At 42.1% G+C, this 21,946-nt stretch overlaps 1 protein-coding gene across 1 annotated transcript in view; it reads right to left on the reverse strand.

Moving 5' to 3' along the window:
• The window catches only part of LOC115203760 (ral guanine nucleotide dissociation stimulator-like), a 109,880-nt gene extending 88,860 nt beyond the window's left edge, over positions 1-21,020 (reverse strand). The window contains exon 1 of the mRNA XM_029768731.1: positions 19,409-21,020. Within this exon, the coding sequence (XP_029624591.1) occupies positions 19,409-19,429 (21 nt within the window). The 5' untranslated portion in view covers positions 19,430-21,020. The remainder of the gene's footprint in view (positions 1-19,408) is intronic.
• Positions 21,021-21,946: the final 926 nt, after the last annotated feature.

Consider the following 21,946-nt stretch of genomic DNA (forward strand, 5'->3'; position numbering starts at 1 on the left):
CCAGATCTGTGCCTCGACACAATCCTGTCTCGGAGCTCTACGGACAATTCCTTCAACCTCATGGCTTGGTTTTTGCTCTGACATGCACTGTCAACTGTGGGACCTTATATAGAGAGGTGTGTGCTTTTTCAAATCATGTCCAATCATTTGAATTTACCATTACCACAGGTCGACTCCAATCAAGTTGTAGAAACATCTCAAGGATGACCAATGGAAACAGGATGAATCAGAGATCAAATTTTGAGTCGCATAGCAAAGGATCTGAATACTTATGTAAATAAGTTATTTCTGTTTTTCGGTTTTATACATTTGAAAAAATATCTAAAAAGCTGTTTTTGCTTCGTCTTGATCGGTTTTTGTGTGTAGATCGATGAGGATTTTTATTTTATTTAATAAATTTTACAATAAGGCTGTAACGTAACAAAATGTGGAAAAAGTCAAGGGGTCTGAATACTTTCCGAATGCACTGTACATACCACACTATAACATATTCCCTATACACCAGCAGCCCCTCTACCTGACTGTTGTGATACCAGTGCAAAAAATGCAGAGGGCCTTGCACACGAGGCTGCTATTTCTAGGTTGTGTGTGTGTGCATGCTTGACAGCCCTCACCTTGTCCCCAAACCCAAATTGAACCCTCTCGCCAATTCATTTGAGTCCAATTTCATTTCCCAATACCCCTCTCTTATGCAATGGTGGGGGGAGGGAGGGAAAGCACTGTGTTATTTTCAGCAGTGCTGTCCTTCATCGTAATGGAGCTAAAATTGGGTTTTAGAAACCACTCTCATCAAATGCAATTTAACAAATCAAAGGCAGCTGTGTAAAAAAAGCACCCTCCTCCATCCAAATCCACTTCTTGTCCATGGGTGATCAGATCTAAGGGGGAAACAAGATGTTACAGGGAACCAGCTGTCTCGTGGAATCACTCTTGGTGTAATAAATAGAGAGGAAGCCAAGGAGCTTGAAACACCTGGAGTCTGGGCGAGACACTCCCAACTATAAGTCAGTCATTTACATAAGCCAGGTGTTTTTTTACTTTTCTGAAACCAAATAGCTGCAGTGTGTTTGATACGATCTGGGTTTATGTCACACCCTGATCTGTTTCACCTGTCTTTGTGATTGTCTCCACCCCCCTCCAGATGTCGCCCATCTTCCCCATTATCCACTGTGTATTTTTACCTGTGTTCTCTGTTTGTCTGTTGCCAGTTCGCTTTGTTTCGTCAAGTCTACTAGCGTTTTACACTCTGTTCCTGTCTCTCGATTGTTCCTCTTTTCTAGTTTTCCCTGTTTGACTTTTTCTGCCTGCCCTGACCCTGAACCTACCTGCCATCTGGTACCGTTGCCCCACCTCTGGTTTACTGATCCCTGCCTGCCTTGACCTGTCTTTTGCCTGCCCCTGTTGGATTAATAACCTGTTGTTAATTTGACGTTGTCTGCATCTGGGTCTTACCTCAAACGTGATAGTTTAATTGGTTTTATTTCCTGTAGGAAGTCCTTCTAGGGCCACGGACATCTTTAAGATCAAGAAACACACGTGGGCCAGCTGATCAAGGCTGCCGCCGAAATGTGTCTGTTTGTTCTGACCTCTGGTGCTAAAAAAAATACATTAAACTTAAAGAATATTTCAGTGAGTGCAGGTTTTTCCTCTCTTCCAGTTCCCTGAGGGTCAATAAATGGGCTGAACCATCTAAAGGTATCCCCCACACAGACCCCACGCCATTCCCAGATGAATGGGACAGTCCAGATGGGGCTGGGTTAAATATGAACACAGGAGATCAGAGGACAACCAAGAGCATTTTGTTTTGTAGCCCTACCAATTCAAAGGATGTTCTAAAATACACCAAAGATGATTTTGCTAAAGAGGTCACAGGGTACATCCATAGAGATTATAATGCAATAGGTCACTTACACGGCAAAAGGAGAAACAAATTCAATCAAAATTGGTTGGCTGGTGTTCGTGGAAAGACGGGAAATTGTTCTCATTTGCCTATTTAGTGTTATGTCACTTTCAAGCACATAAACGTATCAACCGATAGCACCTACCCTGTCTAGAACTCCCTTACATGAATCATACCATGACCCCTGACCTGTGCTATGAAAACAGAGACACATGACATGCCAGCACACACAAAACATGTCTGAAGTTGACCGTGAGAGATTCACACAACCAGAAGTTACCAAACACTGCAGACACCTCTGAATGTACTTCAAACGTTGCGACAATAACTTTAAGTGTGGTAGTACTTCATTATATAAAGTGACACTAACCACATGAAAAAATAGTATAGCATATTATGGTATAAATGGTTCTCTGTAGTGTTTTTGCTGACTTTACTGTAGTATTTATTTTGCGGACAACAGTATTATTTTGTATTTACTGTAGTATGCTGTAGTATTTACAGTAAACTATAGTATAAATACTGTAGTCAAAGAAAACTGTTGTATATACTATAGTAATTAATGTAGTGTTTTTGCAGATTGTAGTATACTGTAGTATTTACTGTAGTGTTTTTGCGGACATTACTGTAGTATTTACTATAGTGTTTTAGTTGAAGTGGAGGCTTTCTCCTTGAGGAAACCTACTGGGGGAATATTAAAAGAGCAAATTTCCCATAACCTGTAGGTAGGACTGGGGTTTGAATTGATAGTTCAGTAGAAAGGCCTCTTTAGTGTCCTAAGTTTTCATAACTGTGACCTTAATTGCATACCATATATGTAAGCTGTTAGTGTCTTAACGACCGTTCCACAGGTGCATGTTCATTAATTGTTTGTTTCATTGAACAAGCATGGGAAACAGTGTTTAAACCCTTTATAATGAAGATCTATGAAGTCATTTAGATTTCTGCGAATTATCTTTGAAAGAAAGTTACTTTTTTTGCTGAGTTCAGTACATTAACGAAAAATCCTCCTGCCAGTGTTCAGGTAACATACACACTGTAAAGTGCCTATTGTAAGAACAAATATCAGTTTGAATCTGTGTTCAATCCAGAAAGATTCAAAGGTGAACTGGAGCATACTACATGAGCATATACAGTCACAACAGATATCCACACTACCACTGTCCTAGTATTGCATTCTGTGATCCCCTTTCCACACACACTCAGACATCAACCAGCTGGTCCAGTATGAGAGGAACATCCAGCATACACATCATCATCGGCTGGACAAGGGCTCAGTGGAGAGAGCTGAAGCTGAACCAAAGGGATCTCTCTTTACAAGTCCTCTGCTGCACTTTCCTTTATCTCTTTTCCTCCTCTCTTCCTCACTTGTTGCTTTCCAAAATTTACAAAGGGGAAAATAAGTATCATAAGTAGACTAAGAAGTCACCTCTTCTTCCTACAGACTCCATTTTTCCCCTTCTTTGTCTGTCTCTCTTCTCTTTTTCTCCTATGTTTCCCCCCTTTTTTTAAATAGTCTCGAAGTTGCTATAAGATCCTTATGACATGCTGCTACATGTTAGAGCTCGTCTGTCTACTACTTTGTGACGCACACACATTGTAAACCTTTAAGGAATCCTGGGGTGTGGGAGTCGAATCAGCAAGCAGGTACTCACTACTCCCTCACTCTTCTCTCCTCTTTGAACAGATGCTGCTAAAAGGCTATGGAGTGTGGCCGGTTAGCATGTATGTTTGTGTACGTATGAACATATGTCGGTATGTACTGTATGAGCCAGGAGTGAGAGAGAGCACTATTAATGATTGAGTACCAAAGAGGTATGGCTGTCGGCTGATCACGCTTCTATGTGCTTTTTTCCGTCCTCCTCTGTGTACATTGACTTCAATACAAAGGGAAAGGGGGGTACCTAGTCAGTTGTAAAACTGAATGCCTTCAACTGAAATGTGTCTTCCGCATTTAACCCAACCCCTGTGAATCAGAGAGGTGCCGGGGGCTGCCTTAATCGACAGCCACGTCTTCAGCACCCGGGGAACAGTTGTCACGTCCTGACCATAGAAAGCTGTTATTTTCTATGGTAGAGTAGGTCAGGGTGTGACAGGGGGGTGTTCTAGTTTAGTTTTCCTATGTTGTCAGGTTCTAGTTTTGTATTTCTATGTTGGGTTTTGTTTGGGATGATCTCCAATTAGAGGCAGCTGGTCCTCGTTGTCTCTAATTGGAGATCATACTTAAGTAGGGTTTTTTCCACCTGGGTTTGTGGGAGATTATTTCTGAGTTAGTGTATGTTTCTACTCTGCGTCACGGTTTGTTGTTTTTGTTCGTTCAGTTTATTTATGTATGTATTGCAAAGGTTCACAGTGAAAATAAAATGTGGAACGACACACACGCTGCACTTTGGTCCGCTCCTCCTTTCGACAACCGTGACAACAGTGGGTTAACTGCCTTGCTCAGAACAACAGATTTTTACCTTATCAGCTCAGGGATTTGATCCAGCAACCTTTCAGTTACTGGCCCAACACTCTAACCACGGGCTACATGGTTCTCACCCCCTTCCATAGACTTACACAGCAATTATGAAGACTTCCGGAGGACGTCCTCCAACCTATCAGAGCTCTTCCAGCATGAACTGACATGTTGTCCATCCCATCAAAGGATCAGAGAATTAATATAGTACTAAAAGCATAAGCTACAGCTAGCTAGCACTGCAGTGCATAAAGAGAGGTGTTTAGTTGACTCAAAGAGAAAAACAATAGTTAAACAGTTTTGAACAAATTCATTTCTTCAAAAATGTAGAAGAAGCAACAGAGAGAGAGCAAGAGGAGCTAGCTATATTTCATTTATTTATTTTTCTTCTTAGTTTACCTTTCACTTACTTAGCTAGCTAATGCAGCTAATTTAGCCTACTCAACAACCTGACTCAAATAGCAAGGAATATTATTTGTGTTAGCTAACGTGAACTAACTCACTTTTGTACATCGTGCTGGTCCATACAATTTACCTTATTTTAGCGCCCCAAAACGTAATACTTCCAGATCAACTGTAATATCAATACCATTGTAAAGCACAATTTCTCCCCTTTCCAACAAAACCAATGACGAGACCTTGATGATGCCCATCTCTACATGATTCAAGAAGGCAATGAGCTCCGTCGGGTCTTTTTAAAAATGGCGGGTGGGGAAGCTAAACCTATTACGTGATAGTGAGAAGGAGAGATGTCGTGGGGAAACTTCTTTTTTCACTCGATCTGTCCAATTTATCACCTTATCACCTCTAAAATGTAAACAAAACACTATAAAGAGTTGATATAATGTGTCATTACATACCTATTTGAAGGTTTGTGTCGAATTTGAATCAGGTTTTTAGGGCAATGCTAAAGTGATCTTCAGAAGTAAACAACGGCATTTGAGACTCATGATAGCTTGCAGTGATGACGCAAAAACTGACTAGGTATCCCCCTGTCCCTTTCTTGTTTTTAAATGGTGAGAGAAGTGCTACACCAGGTGGAGAGAGGCTGTATGACAGAATTAGTTGCATTATGCGTGCCGTACATTACGCCATGACACGTCACAATTTAACGTACAGCGTCGGAGGGGTCAGTTTTTTCAACTTTTCTCCAATACTATAGAGCCATTACCATGTCAATCAACACTTGAATAGAAACATGGTTCACACCCCAGATTTTGATGTCAACACAATCGCTACAGTCCCATTAGTTTTCATTGCAGCCTCGTTTGAATGTCGCGGTTGCGCAACTTTGTATAGAATGGGGTTAGTCACCGTTAGCTGGCTAAGGCTATCCAACATCGCAACTCTTCTACATTATGTTATTTTTAGCATTACGTTGTTATTGATTACTGCATTGTTGTGTTTAGACCAGAAAGGCATTTTACTGTACATGTGCATGTGATATAAAAATGTAAATTGAAACTAAAGTCAAGGTAAGCTTTCGGTTTTATTAATTTATTGCCACCGGGGCCTGCTGGTGTAACTGCTAAACTGGTAGCTGTAAACTTTACTGTGTGATTGTACACATGGATTGGATTGTGGGTTTACTAACTCGTTAATTAGAGTTTGTTGACTATAACGTTAACAATGTATGCTGTGTAGCTTTTAACGATTATGATAGGAAGGTTTGGCTTGTAGATGTTTTTTGCATCTGGTCACAGAGAGCTGTTGTGTTGTGCACTGAAGTCCACAAGCAATGGGAAAAGGTGAGAGGAGGACAGCGTGTAGATGCAGGAAGGAATTACAATGCATTCGGAAAGTATTATTTTTCCACATTTTGTTACATTACAGCTTTATTCTAAAATTCTCCCTGACTGGCCAGTCAAGGACAGTATGCCATGACAACACAGTGAGCAATTTGATCCCCCCTCCGGAAAAAAAAAGGAAGTGCCCTTTCACTTGGTCAAAAAAACTAGACGTGATGCTACACTGAACTCTACACTTTTGAATAGGCATATTTCTGGGCCCATACGACACGTATTCATGTGTTTTGTCTCAGGGAAGACAACTCGGCCATTCTCCCAGCCGCCTAAGCACAAAATCTCACCCCCGTTGAGAGGCTTTCGAAAATAACGAGTGGTACGTCAATAACGAGCGGCAGAATTGACACTGACTCATCTTCAAAAGCTTGATGCTAACATTTACGATAGCCAATTTTTATGTAATTTTTTTTGAACAGTGTAATTTAATTTAATTTTAATTTTTGTTTTCGTCTTTTGAGCTTCTAGTCATGAAATCAATGCAGCCTACTCAAAAAGCTGTTGCGCAGCAACTCACTGCCTTCCTGAAGACAAACAATGTATTCGAAACGCTTTAGTCTGGTTTTAGACCCCATCATAACACTGAGACTGCACTCGTGAAGGTGGTAAATTACCTTTTAATGGCGTCAGACCAAGGCTCTGCATCTGTCCTCGTGCTCCTAGACCTTAGTGCTGCTTTTGATACCATCGATCACCACATTCTTTTGGAGAGATTGGAAACCCCAATTGGTCTTCATGGACAAGTTCTGGCCTGGTTTAGATCCTATCTGTCGGAAAGATATCAGTTTATCTCTGTGGATGGTTTGTCTTCTGACAAATCAACGGTAAATTTCGGTGTTCCTCAAGGTTCCGTTTTAGGACCACAATTGTTTTCACTATATATTTTACCTTTTGGTGATGTCATTCGGAAACATAATGTTAACTTTCACCACTATGCAGACGATACACAGCTGTACATTTCAATGAAACATGGTGAAGCCCCAAAATTGCCCTCCCTGGAACCCTGTGTTTCAGACATAAGGAAGTGGATGGCGGCAGATGTTTTACTTTTAAACTCAGATAAAACAGAGATGCTAGTTCTAGGTCCCAAGAAACAAAGAGATCTTCTGTTGGATCTGACAATTAATCTTGACGGTTGTACAGTCATCTCAAATAAAACTGTGAAGGACCTTGGCGTTACTCTGGACCCCGATCTCTCTTTTGAAGAATATATCTAGAATATTTCAAGGACAGCTTTTTTCCATCTTCATAACATTGAAAAAAATCTGAAACTTTCTGTCCAAAAATGATGCCCTAAATAAACTTCAGTTAGTGCTAAACACGGCTGCTAGAACCTTGACAAGAACCCAACAATTTGATCATATTACTCCAGTGTTAGCCTCACTACACTTGCTTCCTGTTAAGGCTAGGGCTGATTCAAGGTTTTACTGCTAACCTACAAAGCATTACATGGGCTTTCTCCTACCCATCTCTCCGATTTGGTCCTGCCGTACATACCTACACGTACGCTACGGTCACAAGACGCAGGCCTCCTTACTGTCCCTAGAATTTCTAAGCAAACAGCTGGAGGCAGGGCTTTCTCCTATAGAGCTCCATTTTTATGGATTGGTCTGCCTATCCATGTGAGAGACGCAGACTCGGTCTCGACCTTTAAGTCTTTATTGAAGACTCATCTCTTCAGTAGGTCCTATGATTGAGTGTAGTCTGGCCCAGGAGTGTGAAGGTGAACGGAAAGGCACTGGAGCAACGAAACGCCCTTTCTGTCTCTGCCTGGCCGGTTCCCCTCTCTCCACTGGGATTCTCTGCCTCTAACCCTATTACAGGGGCTGATTCACTGGCTTACTGGTGCTCTTCCATGCCATCCCTAGGAGGGGTGAGTCACTTGAGTGGGTTGAGTCACTGACGTGATCTTCCTGTCCGGGTTGGCGCCCCCCTCGGGTTCGTGCCGTGGGGGAAATCTTGGTGGGCTATACTCGGCCTTGTCTCAGGGTAGTAGGTTGATGGTTGAAGATATCCCTCTAGTGGTGTGGGGGCTTTGGTTTGGCAAAGTGGGTGGGGTTATATCCTGCCTGTTTGGCCCTGTCCGGGCCACAGTGTCTCCCGACCCCTCCTGTCTCAGCCTCCAGTATTTATGCTGAAATAGTTTGTGTGTCGGGAGGCTAGGGTCAGTCTGTTATATCTGGAGTATTTCTCCTGTCTTATCCGGAGTCTTGTATGAATTTAAGTATGCTCCCTCTAATTTTCTCTCTCTCTTTCTCTCTCTCTTTCTCTCTCTCTTTCTTTCTGAAGACCTGAGCCCTAGGACCATGCCTCAGGACTACCTGGCCTGATGATTCCTTCATGTCCCTAGTCCACCTGGTCATGCTACTGCTCCAGTTTCAACTGTTCTGCCTGAGGCTATGGAACCCTGACCTGTTCACCGGACATGCTACCTTGACCTGGTGTTTTAGACTCTCTCTCTACTGCACCTGCTGTCTCTAACTGAATGATCGGCTATGAAAAGCCAACTGACATTTACTCCTGAGGTGCTGACCTGTTGCACCCTCTACAACCATCTGACCCTGCTGGTCATCTATGAACATTTGAACATCTTGGCCATGTACTGTTATAATCTCCACCTGGCACAGCCAGAAGAGGACTGGCCACCCTCATAGCCTGCTTCCTCTCTAGGTTTCTTCCTAGGTTCTGGCCTTTCTAGGGAGTTTTTCCTAGCCACCGTGCTTCTGCATCTGCATTACTTGCTGTTTGGGGTTTTAGGCTGGGTTTCTGTACAGCACTTTGTGACATTGGCTGATGTAAAAAGGGCTTTATAAATACATTTGATTGATTGATTGATACTTGACTCTGGTTCGTGCTCAAAGACTTGAGCCTTATTGCCAGGTCTGGCACAGTCTCACCGATCTCCAGTGCATTTTTGATGGTATATCTATCAGGACGAATCTGTATGGCTGGACGTGTTTCAATGAACTTGATGTACATGTTCTTAGTCTCTGGGACATTGTGTACTATAGTGAAACAGGGTGGCCTTTGGACAAGAACAGCAGATATCCTCTCTCTTCCACCTCAGCCTTCACTTCCCTCTGCTAATCTTTTCTTAGCCAACCATTGACAGATCCATTGTCGGCTTTCACAGAAAACACATGGGGGGGGGGGGGGGGGGGGTCTTGGAGAGGTCTGGATGAATCCCAAATCCCAATATTATATAATAGACCCAGCACAGTGATAGTGAATATCTTGGATAGTAATATTAAGTGCTAGTTGCTACATGATCTTCTCAGTAAACATGTTACCTTGACTGGCGCCTCTTTGCCTCTTCCATATATCTAATAACGTAACAGTTGGTGTCAGAAGTGGGCTCTAGCACTGCAAGTATAGTTACCTCAAATGAAGTACTAACTACTAATTTAATAGGCCTTTGTTAGGTCAGGTAAGCTAAAGAATGACAAGGCCAGGTGAACCAAGGTTAGCGGCTTGAGAAAAGGAAGTAAAATTAAACACTTAGTGGGATAAAGTTTTGGGTTATTGCCAGGAAGTAATTGTAAGAGATGTGAAGAAGGGAAGACGATTGAAATAAGTAAGCAAGAAAGGGAGAGAAAGAGAGAGAGAGAGAGAGAGAGTGCTTGATCTGTGATTGATATGAAGGTTAATCAGTGTGAGTGAGCGGTGTGTGCATAATAATGTCTGTTTGTGAGTGTATAGATATCAACAGTGACAGAACTATTCTGTACACCACGTTCAAGCCAAACCAAACCAATCAAACACACTTAGTTAGTGTGTGTATTTGTTTGCATTTGTTCATTAGCCCATTATGTCATTGACATTGACTAGGCCAAAACTAGCCTTACCTCTATGGAGGGCTACAAAACAAGAACCCATTTCAGCTTTAGGCCACTCTCGCTACTAGCCTATATGGTGATGACACAACACATTCTTCCCCTCACACACCAGGCACAACACCCAGGCACAAATGAAGCCTAGTGTGCCCTCACATTACGACAGAGTGACCTTAGGCTGGTGACCAGAGGCCAGACCCAAACTGAGAGAGACTCCATTCAACCCCTCGTATTGTCCCCTTGTCAAAGGAAGTGGCATTTACCTGCCCTCACGTTCTATGTGATTACATGTAGGTGGAAAAAAAAACATGAGCAAAGGTCTCAACAAGTTGACCATGAGTGGCTACAAGAAACCACATTTACAGCCGATTGTAACGGACGGAATGACAACATTGTGGGAGGCCATTGGCCATTGAACTGCAAGTGTTGCTCGTGGTTTGTGGTTGCTCATCAGCTACATTGGTGGTAATTAGATCATATTCACGTTGTTGTTCATTATAATGAGAGAGAGACGAGGGGGATTATGGGAAGGTGGCTGACTGGCTCTTTGTGACATTATCCCCTGTAATGGTTGGTCGGGGGTGTTGATGATCTGATTGATGAGGGCAGTGTGTCATGTGATTTCCCATAAAGCACAACTGATTGTCAGGCCCTATTCCTAGTGGAGATGACGCTATAGAATTACAATGAGTAAAGACTAGGATATTCCCATTCAAATCCATGTCATGTGATTAGTGGGCTGGTGGTTTGGCGGCCATATTGGCGGTTCACTTTGGACTGTTTGGTTAATTGATGCTTATCACAATTGGGTGCACATTGATGAAATAAGCTGCTTTCTATGCGTTAGAATTGAAAATGTGATGTGTTCTCTGTGACCATTGCAAGGGAATGCAGAAATGTACACAATGTACAAATTATGATGAATCACTATAACATTGTTTTTACTAAATCACCATAATACAGGGAAAAGCATGGATGTTCATTAAACATATTCCTCATGATTATCTTACAATTAGTCATGTATTTCTGCTTTTATTTCACAAAGGTTTCATGTCCTGTGAACACATGGCCTTGCACAAAAACAGGAATTCAACTTTTTTTCAGCCTTTATGTACAGATGTGGGACCTTAATTTGAGTCAGGTACAGCAGGAAAATTATCCCGCAGCAAAAGGAAATGTGAAATATTACGTGGATTATAATTAATGGATATTTTCATAGGGGTTGATACATTTTTCGTAAATTATAATCAAGTCTGAAATTTCTAAATGGAAATTACAAACTTCAGAATTCCTTTTAAAACCTCAAATACACTACACGTTTTAAATGTCCTACATTGCACGAAAGTTCTCCTGCAATAGGGTGATCAAATTAAGATCCTACATCTGTAACTTTCCTTTCCTGTGCGTTCAACAGAACTCCCTGAATACAAGGCCCAGCAGAGCAAAAACATCTGGAAAAGACCAGCTTGCACTGTAAACAGCTGGGCAGGCCAACAATTCACAGGAGTGACAGAGACACCTACTGGACACGTTGGGTAACACAGCTCTCTATCACAGCTGGTTCCAATGCATTTTCCAACTCACACCAAAACCTGAAGCATCTTCTTCCTCATGTATACCACCACAATAGAAAATATGGAGATGGTTAACTTCTAGAAATTATGCTTAGAACCTATCTATAACCTACAAACTAAAAACAACATTTGTGAAACCCTAAGAATGCATAAGAATGCTATATAAAAAACAATTTGTTATACTGAACAAAAACATAAACTCAACATGTAAAGTGTTGGTCCCATGTTTCATCAGCTGAAATAAAAGATCCCAGAAATGTTCCATAAGCACAAAAAGCTTCTTTCTCTTTTGTGCACAAATTTGTTTATATCCCTGTTCGTGAGAATTTCTCCTTTGCCAAGATAATCCAACCACCTGACAGGTGTGGCATATCAAGAACCTGATTAAACAGCATGATCATTACATAGGTACACCTTGTGCTGGGACAATAAAAGGCCACTCTAAAATGTGCAGTTTTGTCATACAACACAATGCTACAGATGGCTCAAGTTGAGAGAGTGTGCAATTAGCATGCAGGAATGTCCACCAGAGCTGTTGCCAGAGAATTTAATGTTAATTTCTCTACCATAAACCGCCTCCAACATTGTTTTAGAGAATTTGGCAGTACGCTCAACCGGCCTCACAACCCCATACCACGTGTATGGTGTCGTGTGGGCGTCCGGTTTGCTGATGTCAACGTTGTGAAGAGAGTGCCCCATGGTGGCGGTGGGGTTATGGTATGGGCAGGCATAAGCTACGGACAACTAACACAATTGTATTTTATCGATGTCATTTGAATGCACAGAGATAATGTGACGAGATCCTGAGGCCCATTGTCGTGCCATTCCTCCACCGCCATCACCTCATGTTTTAGCATGATAATGCACAGCTCCATGTCACAAGGATCTGTACACAAATCCTGGAAGCTAAAAATATCCCAGTTCATCCATGGCCTGCATACTCACCAGACATGTCACCCATTGAGCATGTTTTGGATCCACTGGATCATTGTGTACGACAGTGTGTTCCAGTTCCCACCAATATCCAGAAACTCTGCACAGCCTTTGAGGCTACCTGCCACCCTACAGCCGTTGGGCACGGTTTTTGCTCTCAATTCAGGTATTCTCCTATAAAGCACTAATATGGGCAGTGCAGCGGCAGGGAGTAGAGTTCTAGCTAAGTGAATTGGAAGACTCCCCATTTTCCCACAGTGGTCCGAGCTGGGCTGTTTGCCAATGGAGGCTTAGGTCCACAGGCTTGGCTGTCTCTAACCTATTAGCATAGCAACGCTCTCGCAAGGGGGCCAAAGAGGACAGATGGATGAGTATGATCTGTTTCATTGTGGCTACTCTAAAGTTTATGGTCACACTAAAACTAAAGGGTATATAGGCTGCCATTCCGAAATTTTGCTGCACATTCTTTTAGTAATAGAACCACATATACATCATCACAAAAAAATCTCACAAATACAAACATACATACTGTATCTATTTGTGAGAACAATTCTCATGACCAAAAGTTTACAAAGGGTCCCAAACATCAAGTTCATCTCCACTTGTATCAAATTACAAGCACATTATAAGTGGTGGTCCTACAGTGCTTCCCGTAACAAACACACACACACACACACACACACACACACACACACACACACACACACACACACACACACACACACACACACACACAACAATACTTTGGCTGCACAGAGACTGATCTGTCTTCGGCAGATGGGCATGCTTGGTCGCACAATAAGACTGATCTCCAATCAGACAAATCATATTAAAGGGGAGATAAACAGGAAGAGCTAAAGTCTGTAAGGTTTCCACTCATTTCAACTAATGAAATACACCCCTTCATTTGGAAAAGTATGACTTCTAAATACCTTAATAATCTGATTAGTGTAGCTGTCTTATTGTATCAAATTCAAAAAACGAAGGACCTACAGTATTACTGCATTTATGTTTTTGTTGTCACAGGAGACTTGCAGAGTGTGGCTTTAAAGACCAAAAGAACAGTGAGAAACAGAGATTGGAAGTGTAGCTAATCGAGGACATAAAGTTTTAAAAAATGTATAAAGTGCCTGTCTATCGATCTCTCCCGGATACATTCCAACCCGGCATCTGTCTCTCTACTCTCTTGTCTATTATTTATTGACCTGGCTCAAGCCCAGTAAAACTTCACAACTCCAACTCTCTCCAGCCCATTCATTCTGATTCAGACTGCCAGAGAAAGAGACCTAAACTGAAATTGCTTCCCAGTTCCCACACTAAGTTAGCCTAGCATTAGCACCACAAGCTGAAGTTAAGGGTCTAGCTATGGAGACACAAGCACTTGACCATACTGACTGAGGCCTCAATATGTGGCTATATACAATGTCACAGTGCAGCACCCGCAAATGTCTTGTGGCTATAAACTACAAGTCTTGCAGATAAAAGTGAAAGGAAGCTCGGAGCAAAATGCATTTGAGGATCTCCAAAGTAATCAGACGAATGTTTAATTAAAAATAGTAAATAAGTCAAAGGAGGGATACACTGTAACTAGGCGAAACAGAGAGAGAGGGAGCGAGTGAGTGAGACCTGGGAGAGATCAATTAGTCCAAAGTCTTCTACCGGCAGTAACAAAAAATGTTTAATATGCTGACAATCTCAGGAACAAAATGCCTTATGAAGAGATGGATATATGGATTTTACTTTATATTATGGACCAAGACCAAGACTAACATAGGTTAGTAGTGCAACTACATTGTAGGTACATGTTGTTACAGTTCCATATCACCAAACTGGTCAAACTGGTGCGGTAGTAGCTCTCCAGGACTGGAGTTGGAGAACTCTGCAGTAGAGGCAAGGCCCAGGGGAACAGCACAACCAGCCACTCCTTCTGTAACCACCAGAGTCGAACAAACAAACCAACAAATCAACAAACAACGACTGTCCCCCACGGCCCCCCAGTGCTCACCCCTTCGGTCCTCAAACACATGCAACAAACAGAGGCTCCATTTAAGAATGATGGAGGCCACTGTGTTCTTGGGGATCGTCAATGCTTTTTGGTACCCTTCCCCAGATCTGTGCCTCGACACAATCCTGTCTCAGACAATTCCTTTGACCTCATGGCTTGGTTTTTGCTCTGACATGCAGTGTCAACTGTGTGCCTTTCCAAATCATGTCCAATCAATTGAATTTACCACAGGTGGACTCTAATCAAGTTGTAGAAACATCTCAAGGATGATCAATGATAATAGGATGCACATGAGCTCAGTTTTTGTCTCATTTCAAAGGGTCTGAATACTTATGTAAATATAATTTTTTTTATATATATATACATTTGCAAAAAATTCTAAAAACCTGTTTTCACTTTTTTGCTCTTTGCTATTGTGTGTAGATTGATGAGGAAATATATATTTTCTTTTTATCAATTTTAGAATAAGGCTGTAACATAATAAAATGTGGAAAAAGTAAAAGGGTCTGAACACTTTCCAAATGCACTCTATTTATTCAGAACTTCATTTTGGTTTTAGAAGTGTGTCTGAACACTTTCCAAATGCACTCTATTTATTCAGAACTTCATTTTGGTTTTAGAAGTGAGGGAGACATACCTGGCGGGGGATCTGGGGGTCCTCTAAAGGGCATCTAAAGCAAATTTATTGCATTTTTACACAATTCAATATGCCATCTCTACTTGACCACAGTCATCAAGCTAGGTAAGAGATCCTTATTAAATATGTTTAAGTGATTAGACAGCAGGTGCGGTAGAGATACTCTGAATGATCGGCTATGAAAAGCCAACTGACATTTACTCCTGAGGTGCTGACCTGTTGCACCCTAGACAACCACTGTGATTATTATTATTTGACCCTGCTGGTCATCTATGAACATTTGAACATCTTGGCCATGTACTGTTATAATCGCCACCCGGCACAGCCAGAAGAGGACTGGCCACCCCTCATAGCCTGGTTCCTCTCTAGGTTTCTTCCTAGGTTCTGGCCTTTCTAGGGAGTTTTTCCTAGCCACCGTGCTTCTACACCTGCATTGCTTGCTGTTTGGGGTTTTAGGCTGGGTTTCTGTACAGCACTTTGAGATATCAGCTGATGTAAGAAGGGCTTTATAAATACATTTGAATTGATTTGATTAATAAGACTGAACTAGATAAAGGGATTTAAATAATACATTTTGAGTTGCACCTTTAATCAATAGCCTAAGAAATGAACAACTCTTGGAAAAATACAAAGACTTTTGATTGTCTTTATTAAGACATCATCTATCAAAAATTTCAGCCAGACCGACCAGTCAGCCCGAGCCGCCTGCATGCCCAACCCCCACCAGTCTAGTCAATAACTCAACTCTCTCCCAACACAATTTCCTTCCCAGTTCACACCTTTCATTATTTGTTTTTCCCCAAGGGAAAGATTTGGAAACAACAACAAGAAAGACATACACCTCAAATATACATTAACACACAGAAACAGCAAATCCTCCATATAATTAATCTCATAGGCCTAATAGTACTGTAGAGCTCTTTTTACTTGCACACAATATAGCCGGGTCACCCTGTCCTGTCCCTAGGAGTCCACCACCCTGCACAGCCCCAATCCAATACACAACACTCAGCTTTAGGATCTTAGTGAAACATTAATATATTGGTTTTGGGTGTGTTAGGTCAAGGCCAGAGTGACAACCCCCAGGGCCAGGACTGAGCAGCCCAGCAGCTAGGGATTGCCTAAATAGGTATCTCCCCTGACATGGACATGTTTTCAATACAGACTCCTTTAGTCGTACTGTATTGCATGTAAGGCATCCAGATTTTATGAAAGTCGCCCAGTATACACAGTGACACATAACTTGACATTCTTGGAAGGATGACCAACCTTCCAATTAATGGCAATGCATTTCTTAGCCGATATAAATGCTTGGTTACACATTTTCTTCAGATAACAGTCTCCAGTATCAACATTTCCAAGCAAACAAAAACAGTGAGATGGGAGAATCTGTAGACATGCTGAGATAAAAGAACATATTCTTTACCAGAATTCAGCCAGCGTTCACAAGACAATAACATATGCAAATATGTCTCCTTTTGTGTTTTACACTTCCTAATCCTCCTAAAATGAGTCACGACAAAGAATTACCTTGGTGTACATGAAAACATTATTTTATCCAATAATATAATCAGTGGTTGAATAATTGAAATGACCATTATTCCCAGATCCCAGACTGTAGCTTTAAGCTGCTGTCCTGTAGCTACTGTAGGTCTACCCATCAACTCAAGATAGAACTTCGTATCATTCACTGGTATTGTTAATATACAGCAAAATTCCCCTGAGCTCTGTAGACTGGTCTTCCCTGGCTGTATCTACCCTGCTGGAACCCCTGTCACCATCTGATCCTGCTAAGACATGATGAGAGTAGTGTTATGTACTGACTGCACTAGAGGGCTGCATTCCTGCGGGACACCTGCAAGACCTGCGGGTCCCGACAGAGATCATTGCGGCTCGGTTGGCATTTTTCATGCTGCAGACTGACAACTTTGGGATTCAAATATTTTTGTTGTCCCACAGATTATTTTGAAACGGTCCTCTTTCTGCTTTGTATGCGTAAACCTACCTATTGAATTAAAAGCACATATTTTTTCACATTATTCACACACTTTGCTGCTTCAACTTCAGTAGCCTACCTCTCCTAGTTGGGCATGAGAGTTCAGGCTTGCCTAGTATGTGTGGTCTCATTGAAATAGAGTAGGCTGCATACATGGGTGGAGAATCAAGTGGCAGTTAACTTATAATACTTATATTAACTTACTAATACCAACATGTTTCAAGCAGACCACCATAGTCCCTGTGCCCAAGAACACTAAGGTAAATGACTACTGACCCGTAGCACTCACGTCTGTAGCCATGAAGTGCTTTGAAAGGCTGGTCATGGCTCATATCAACACCATTATCCAAGAAACCCTAGACCCACTCCAATTTGCATACTGCCCCACCAGATCCACAGATGATGCAATCTCTATTGCACTCCACACTGCCCTTTCCCACCTGGACAAAAGGAACACCTACGTGAGAATGCCATTGACAACAGCTCAGCGTTCAACACCATAGTGCCCTCAAAGCTAATCACTAAGCTAAGGACCATGCGACTAAACACCTCCCTCTGCAACTGGATCCTGGACTTCCTGACGGGCTGCCCACAGATGGTAAGAGTGGGTAACAACACATCTGCCACGCTGATCCTCAACACGGGGGCCCCTCAGGGGTGCGTGCTCAGGTCCCTCCTGTACTCCCTGTTCAATCATGACTGCATGGCCAGGCACGACTCCAACACCATCATCAAGTTTGCTGATGACATAACAGTGGTAGGCCTGATCACCGACAACGATGAGACAGCATATAGAGAGGAGGTCAGAGACCTGGCCGTGTGGTACCAGGACAACAACCTCTCCCTCAATGTGATCAAGACAAAGGAGATGATTGTGGACTACAGGAAAAGGAGGACTGAGCACGCCCCCATTCTTATCGACAGGGATGTAGTGGAGTAGGTTGAGAGCTTCAAGTTCCTTGGTGTCCACATCACCAACAAACTAACATGGTCCAAACACACCAAGACAGTCGTGAAGAGGGCACGACAAAACCTATTCCCCCTCAGGAGACTGAAAAGATTTGGCATGGGTCCTCAGATCCTCAAAAGGTTCTACAGCGGCACCATCGGGAGCATCCTGACTGGTTGCAACACTGCCTGGTATGGCAACTGACCGGAAGGCGCTACAGAGGGTAGTGCGAACGGCCCAGTATATCACTGGGGCCAAGCTTCCTGACATCCAGGACCTCTATACCAGGCGGTGTCTGAAAATTGTCAAAGACTCCAGCCACCCTAGTCATAGAATGTTTTCTCTGCTACCGCACGGCAAGTGGTACCGGAGCATCAAGTCAAGGTCCAAAATGCTTCTTAACAGCTTTTACCCCCAAGCCATAAGATTCCCGAACAGCTAGCTAATCAAAGGCCTACCCAGACCCTTCTTTTTTACTTCTGCTACTCTCTGTTTATTATCTATGCATAGTCACTTTAACTCTACCTACATGTACATTTTACCTCATTTACCGCACACTGACTCTGTACCGGTACTCCCTGTATATAGCCTCGCTATTGTTATTTTACTGCTGCTGTTGAATTATTTGTTACTTTATTTTCAATTTTTTACTTAACACTTCTTAAACCATTGTTGGTTAAGGGCTTGTAAGTAAGCATTTCACTGTAAGGTCTTCACCCGCTCTTTGTATCATATTGCAATGATAAAACTTGGGGGGGGTACATGCGCCCCCGTCTCCAGTGAAAGTTGCTTTCCAGTGAAAATGATATTTTGGTTCCAACCCCTGGTCTTGTTGCACTACATGCAATAAGGACATGAACAAGTGGTCCTTATGGTATAGCTGACCCTGACGGAGTTGACCAAATCTCTGGACACATCTTTTAGGAATCGTAGTTTTGTGATATCCCCCATGCTGGCCATGACTGGCCATAACCTGCCTTGTTACAGGCCCTAATCTCTTTTGTAAAGACCATACAAAGATCATCCCCCTGCCTGGGGCAGTTATTTGAATAGTGAATTATTATGATAATCTATTCCAAAACATTCTAGCAACTACATCCAGGTTGTTTATATTCATTTGTACTCTGAATGCTGTTTTTGCATTCACCGTGATATAGTAAATAAATAGTGATTAAATAGCAAATCGGACCATACATTGATGTGTTTTGGTGACAAATGTTATGTTCTCTTTAATGTCTGTCCAGGTAGCCTAGATCTACAGATGAAAACACAATCACCTTTGTCATCAATAACTTAATGCAAACTATAATTATTTTGTTACCTGTGTATCCAGCATCATCATCACCTTCTCGGATTCATATCCCTTTCTTGTTCTTTTTCTGTCGTGAGGCACTCCTACAATACAACTTGCCACATTTTGAGCGAAACAACCAAAAACTTGAACTTGCACTTGAATTGTGTCGAATTTCCAGTGACTCTGGTAGTGCTCCTGGCTTGTACCGTGCAATATCCTCGGAGTACAACAGCGGTGTCCAGGTATGTGTCATCAATTCCACCTCTGTTAATGTCACTCACAAAAAATCTGACTATAAGCATCAAAAAAGCTTATCGCACTTGACAGTAAGACTATTGTCTGCGTTTGAAAAACATGTTCAGCAATGGGGAGGAGAAAAAAAATCAAGTGGGCCACATATGGTTTCCATTCGGGGTAATACATTTTCAATCCAGAAATTAGTGGAGGGTGGAAAAATAACATTGAGAATAAAGACCATCATTCACTTGAGCATGGAGAGGCCATATGTTCATATGACAGCTATAGACCTACTTATTTTCTGTGTGCCATGGGATGTTTCCTTGGATTGAAACATTAGTCTCAATTATATCGAGGTTGCTCCCTTTAAATGTCAAATTCCAATGTCGATATTCATTTCATTTGAAATTTGGAATGGATACGCCCCCAAACAGACACTAATTCAACGTTTGCCTTGAAATAAATATGTAAAAGGAAGTTGTTACATTATGAAATAGGCCTAGTCTATGAAAAAATCCCATAGGCCTACAAATCGGCGATATTTATGTTCAATTCAGTTTATATTCTCCCGCAGCCACTCCACATTATAACATGATGTTGAAGGCACTGGTGGATATCTGGGACATCTTTTCCTATTGTATTTTTCCCGACAAGATGGAATCAAATGTAATGATGCTTTATTGGATATGATCCAGCCATTATCATATAGGCCTAGTTATTGTAATCATACAATTAATAGGCCCAACATGTCTTTTCACAGCTGGGTGCTCCTCCTGTTTCTATAATTATGCCTATCCCAGTGTCCCCTTCCTCAAAATCTTCTCCAGACACAAAATGGATGATCTCTCCAATGTCTTGCTTTTTCATATTCTTCTCTGAGCAGCCCCTCCTTAGATGTGTGGAATCCGTGTCACATCTCTTTCATATGCCTCTGAGTTGTTGGTCTTTACGTGGAGAAGAAAATACAAATCCCATAAATAGCATGACGCGAATCCTGTCTCAGCCGACACATTTAAATGCGCAACGAGAAGGGGGGAAATGTCAAAATAAACGACACAAATAACTGATATCCTCAATGCACTATGGTAGAAAATGAAATTGGAATGGTTCGGTACCCACGAGCTGTTATTGACGAAGCTGGGATGCCAATGGTTTAAGCTTTAGCCTACATCAATTTCGCAGCGTACCCTGAACCTGAACCTACAGCGCGCACCTCCGCGAGCGGATGGTCATTTCTGACCCCGAAACCGGCATATAATCCATTAATTCTCAAAGATGTGTTGTTCCTTGGTGTATTCCCTGGCGGGGGAGAAACCATAGTCAATCGCTCTCACCAGCGGATTACGGAGGAGATGAAGAACAGAGCGAATACTGCCAGACCACACGACGCGCTCTGGTTGAATTCTGCGTGCGCAGCCAGCCAGGGCAGAGTTAAACTCAATCAGAAATTGCTACATTACAGACATGAATATAATCTATATTGGGTGCCTGGTTTAGTCTACTGTAGCTGTCACCAAAAGCTCAAAGGCGGTATAAAAAACAAATGGGATCACATAGCCTAGTGATTATAAGGCCTTGATAGGCTAGACTGGGAATTGTATTGTCATCAAATGTAGCCTATTTAGTAAAATACCACACTGAGCCAAACATTGAACCATAGTCAAAATAACTAATTCATTTGATGGAAATGAGACATTTTGGTATTCCTCTCTTTAGAGCTGTTAGCTCGTGCATGAGACGGGTAGGCTCTGGAATGGGCACGCTGGGCAGTGTAGCAAAGGTCGAAAGACTAGCCTAATTTCACTTTCAGCTCACACGGCATTACTACCATTGACACACGTCCTCAGATGTACATCATTAGACTAGATCAGTGGTACCCGTCATTCAGGGCACCTGTTTTGAGCCCCGTATTTTTGGCCTGGCCTGTTTTGCATGTTATTTAGGCACTAATACCTGTCGCATATCAGTTTGCAAACAATGTAAAAATATATATAATTGAGTTAATAAAGCTGCCTCTTTTTTGTTTTCTTGAGTAAGGCAGCTCCAAAATGCAGGTGTTTCAGCCTAGCTCAGTGCTTTCTGTGGTGGTGGGGCAAGCCAGCAGAAAATACAGAGCGTTGCGCCGTGATTGGCTCAGTATTCTGTCATTCATGGGGACACTACCTCACAGCCAAGTCTAAGGGAAGATGTTGAAAATTCGAGCCCCATGGGTGCTGCCATAGAGTTACATTAGAAGTGCCCATCCAAGAAGGCTCAAGGTCATTGGCCACAGATAAAATGATGTCAAATCCTTTTTAATCCTTGTCATATGATGAGAAATAATGAAGA

Source organism: Salmo trutta, chromosome 12 (genome assembly GCF_901001165.1).
Source record: "Salmo trutta chromosome 12, fSalTru1.1, whole genome shotgun sequence".
Taxonomy (NCBI): Eukaryota; Metazoa; Chordata; class Actinopteri; order Salmoniformes; family Salmonidae; genus Salmo; species Salmo trutta.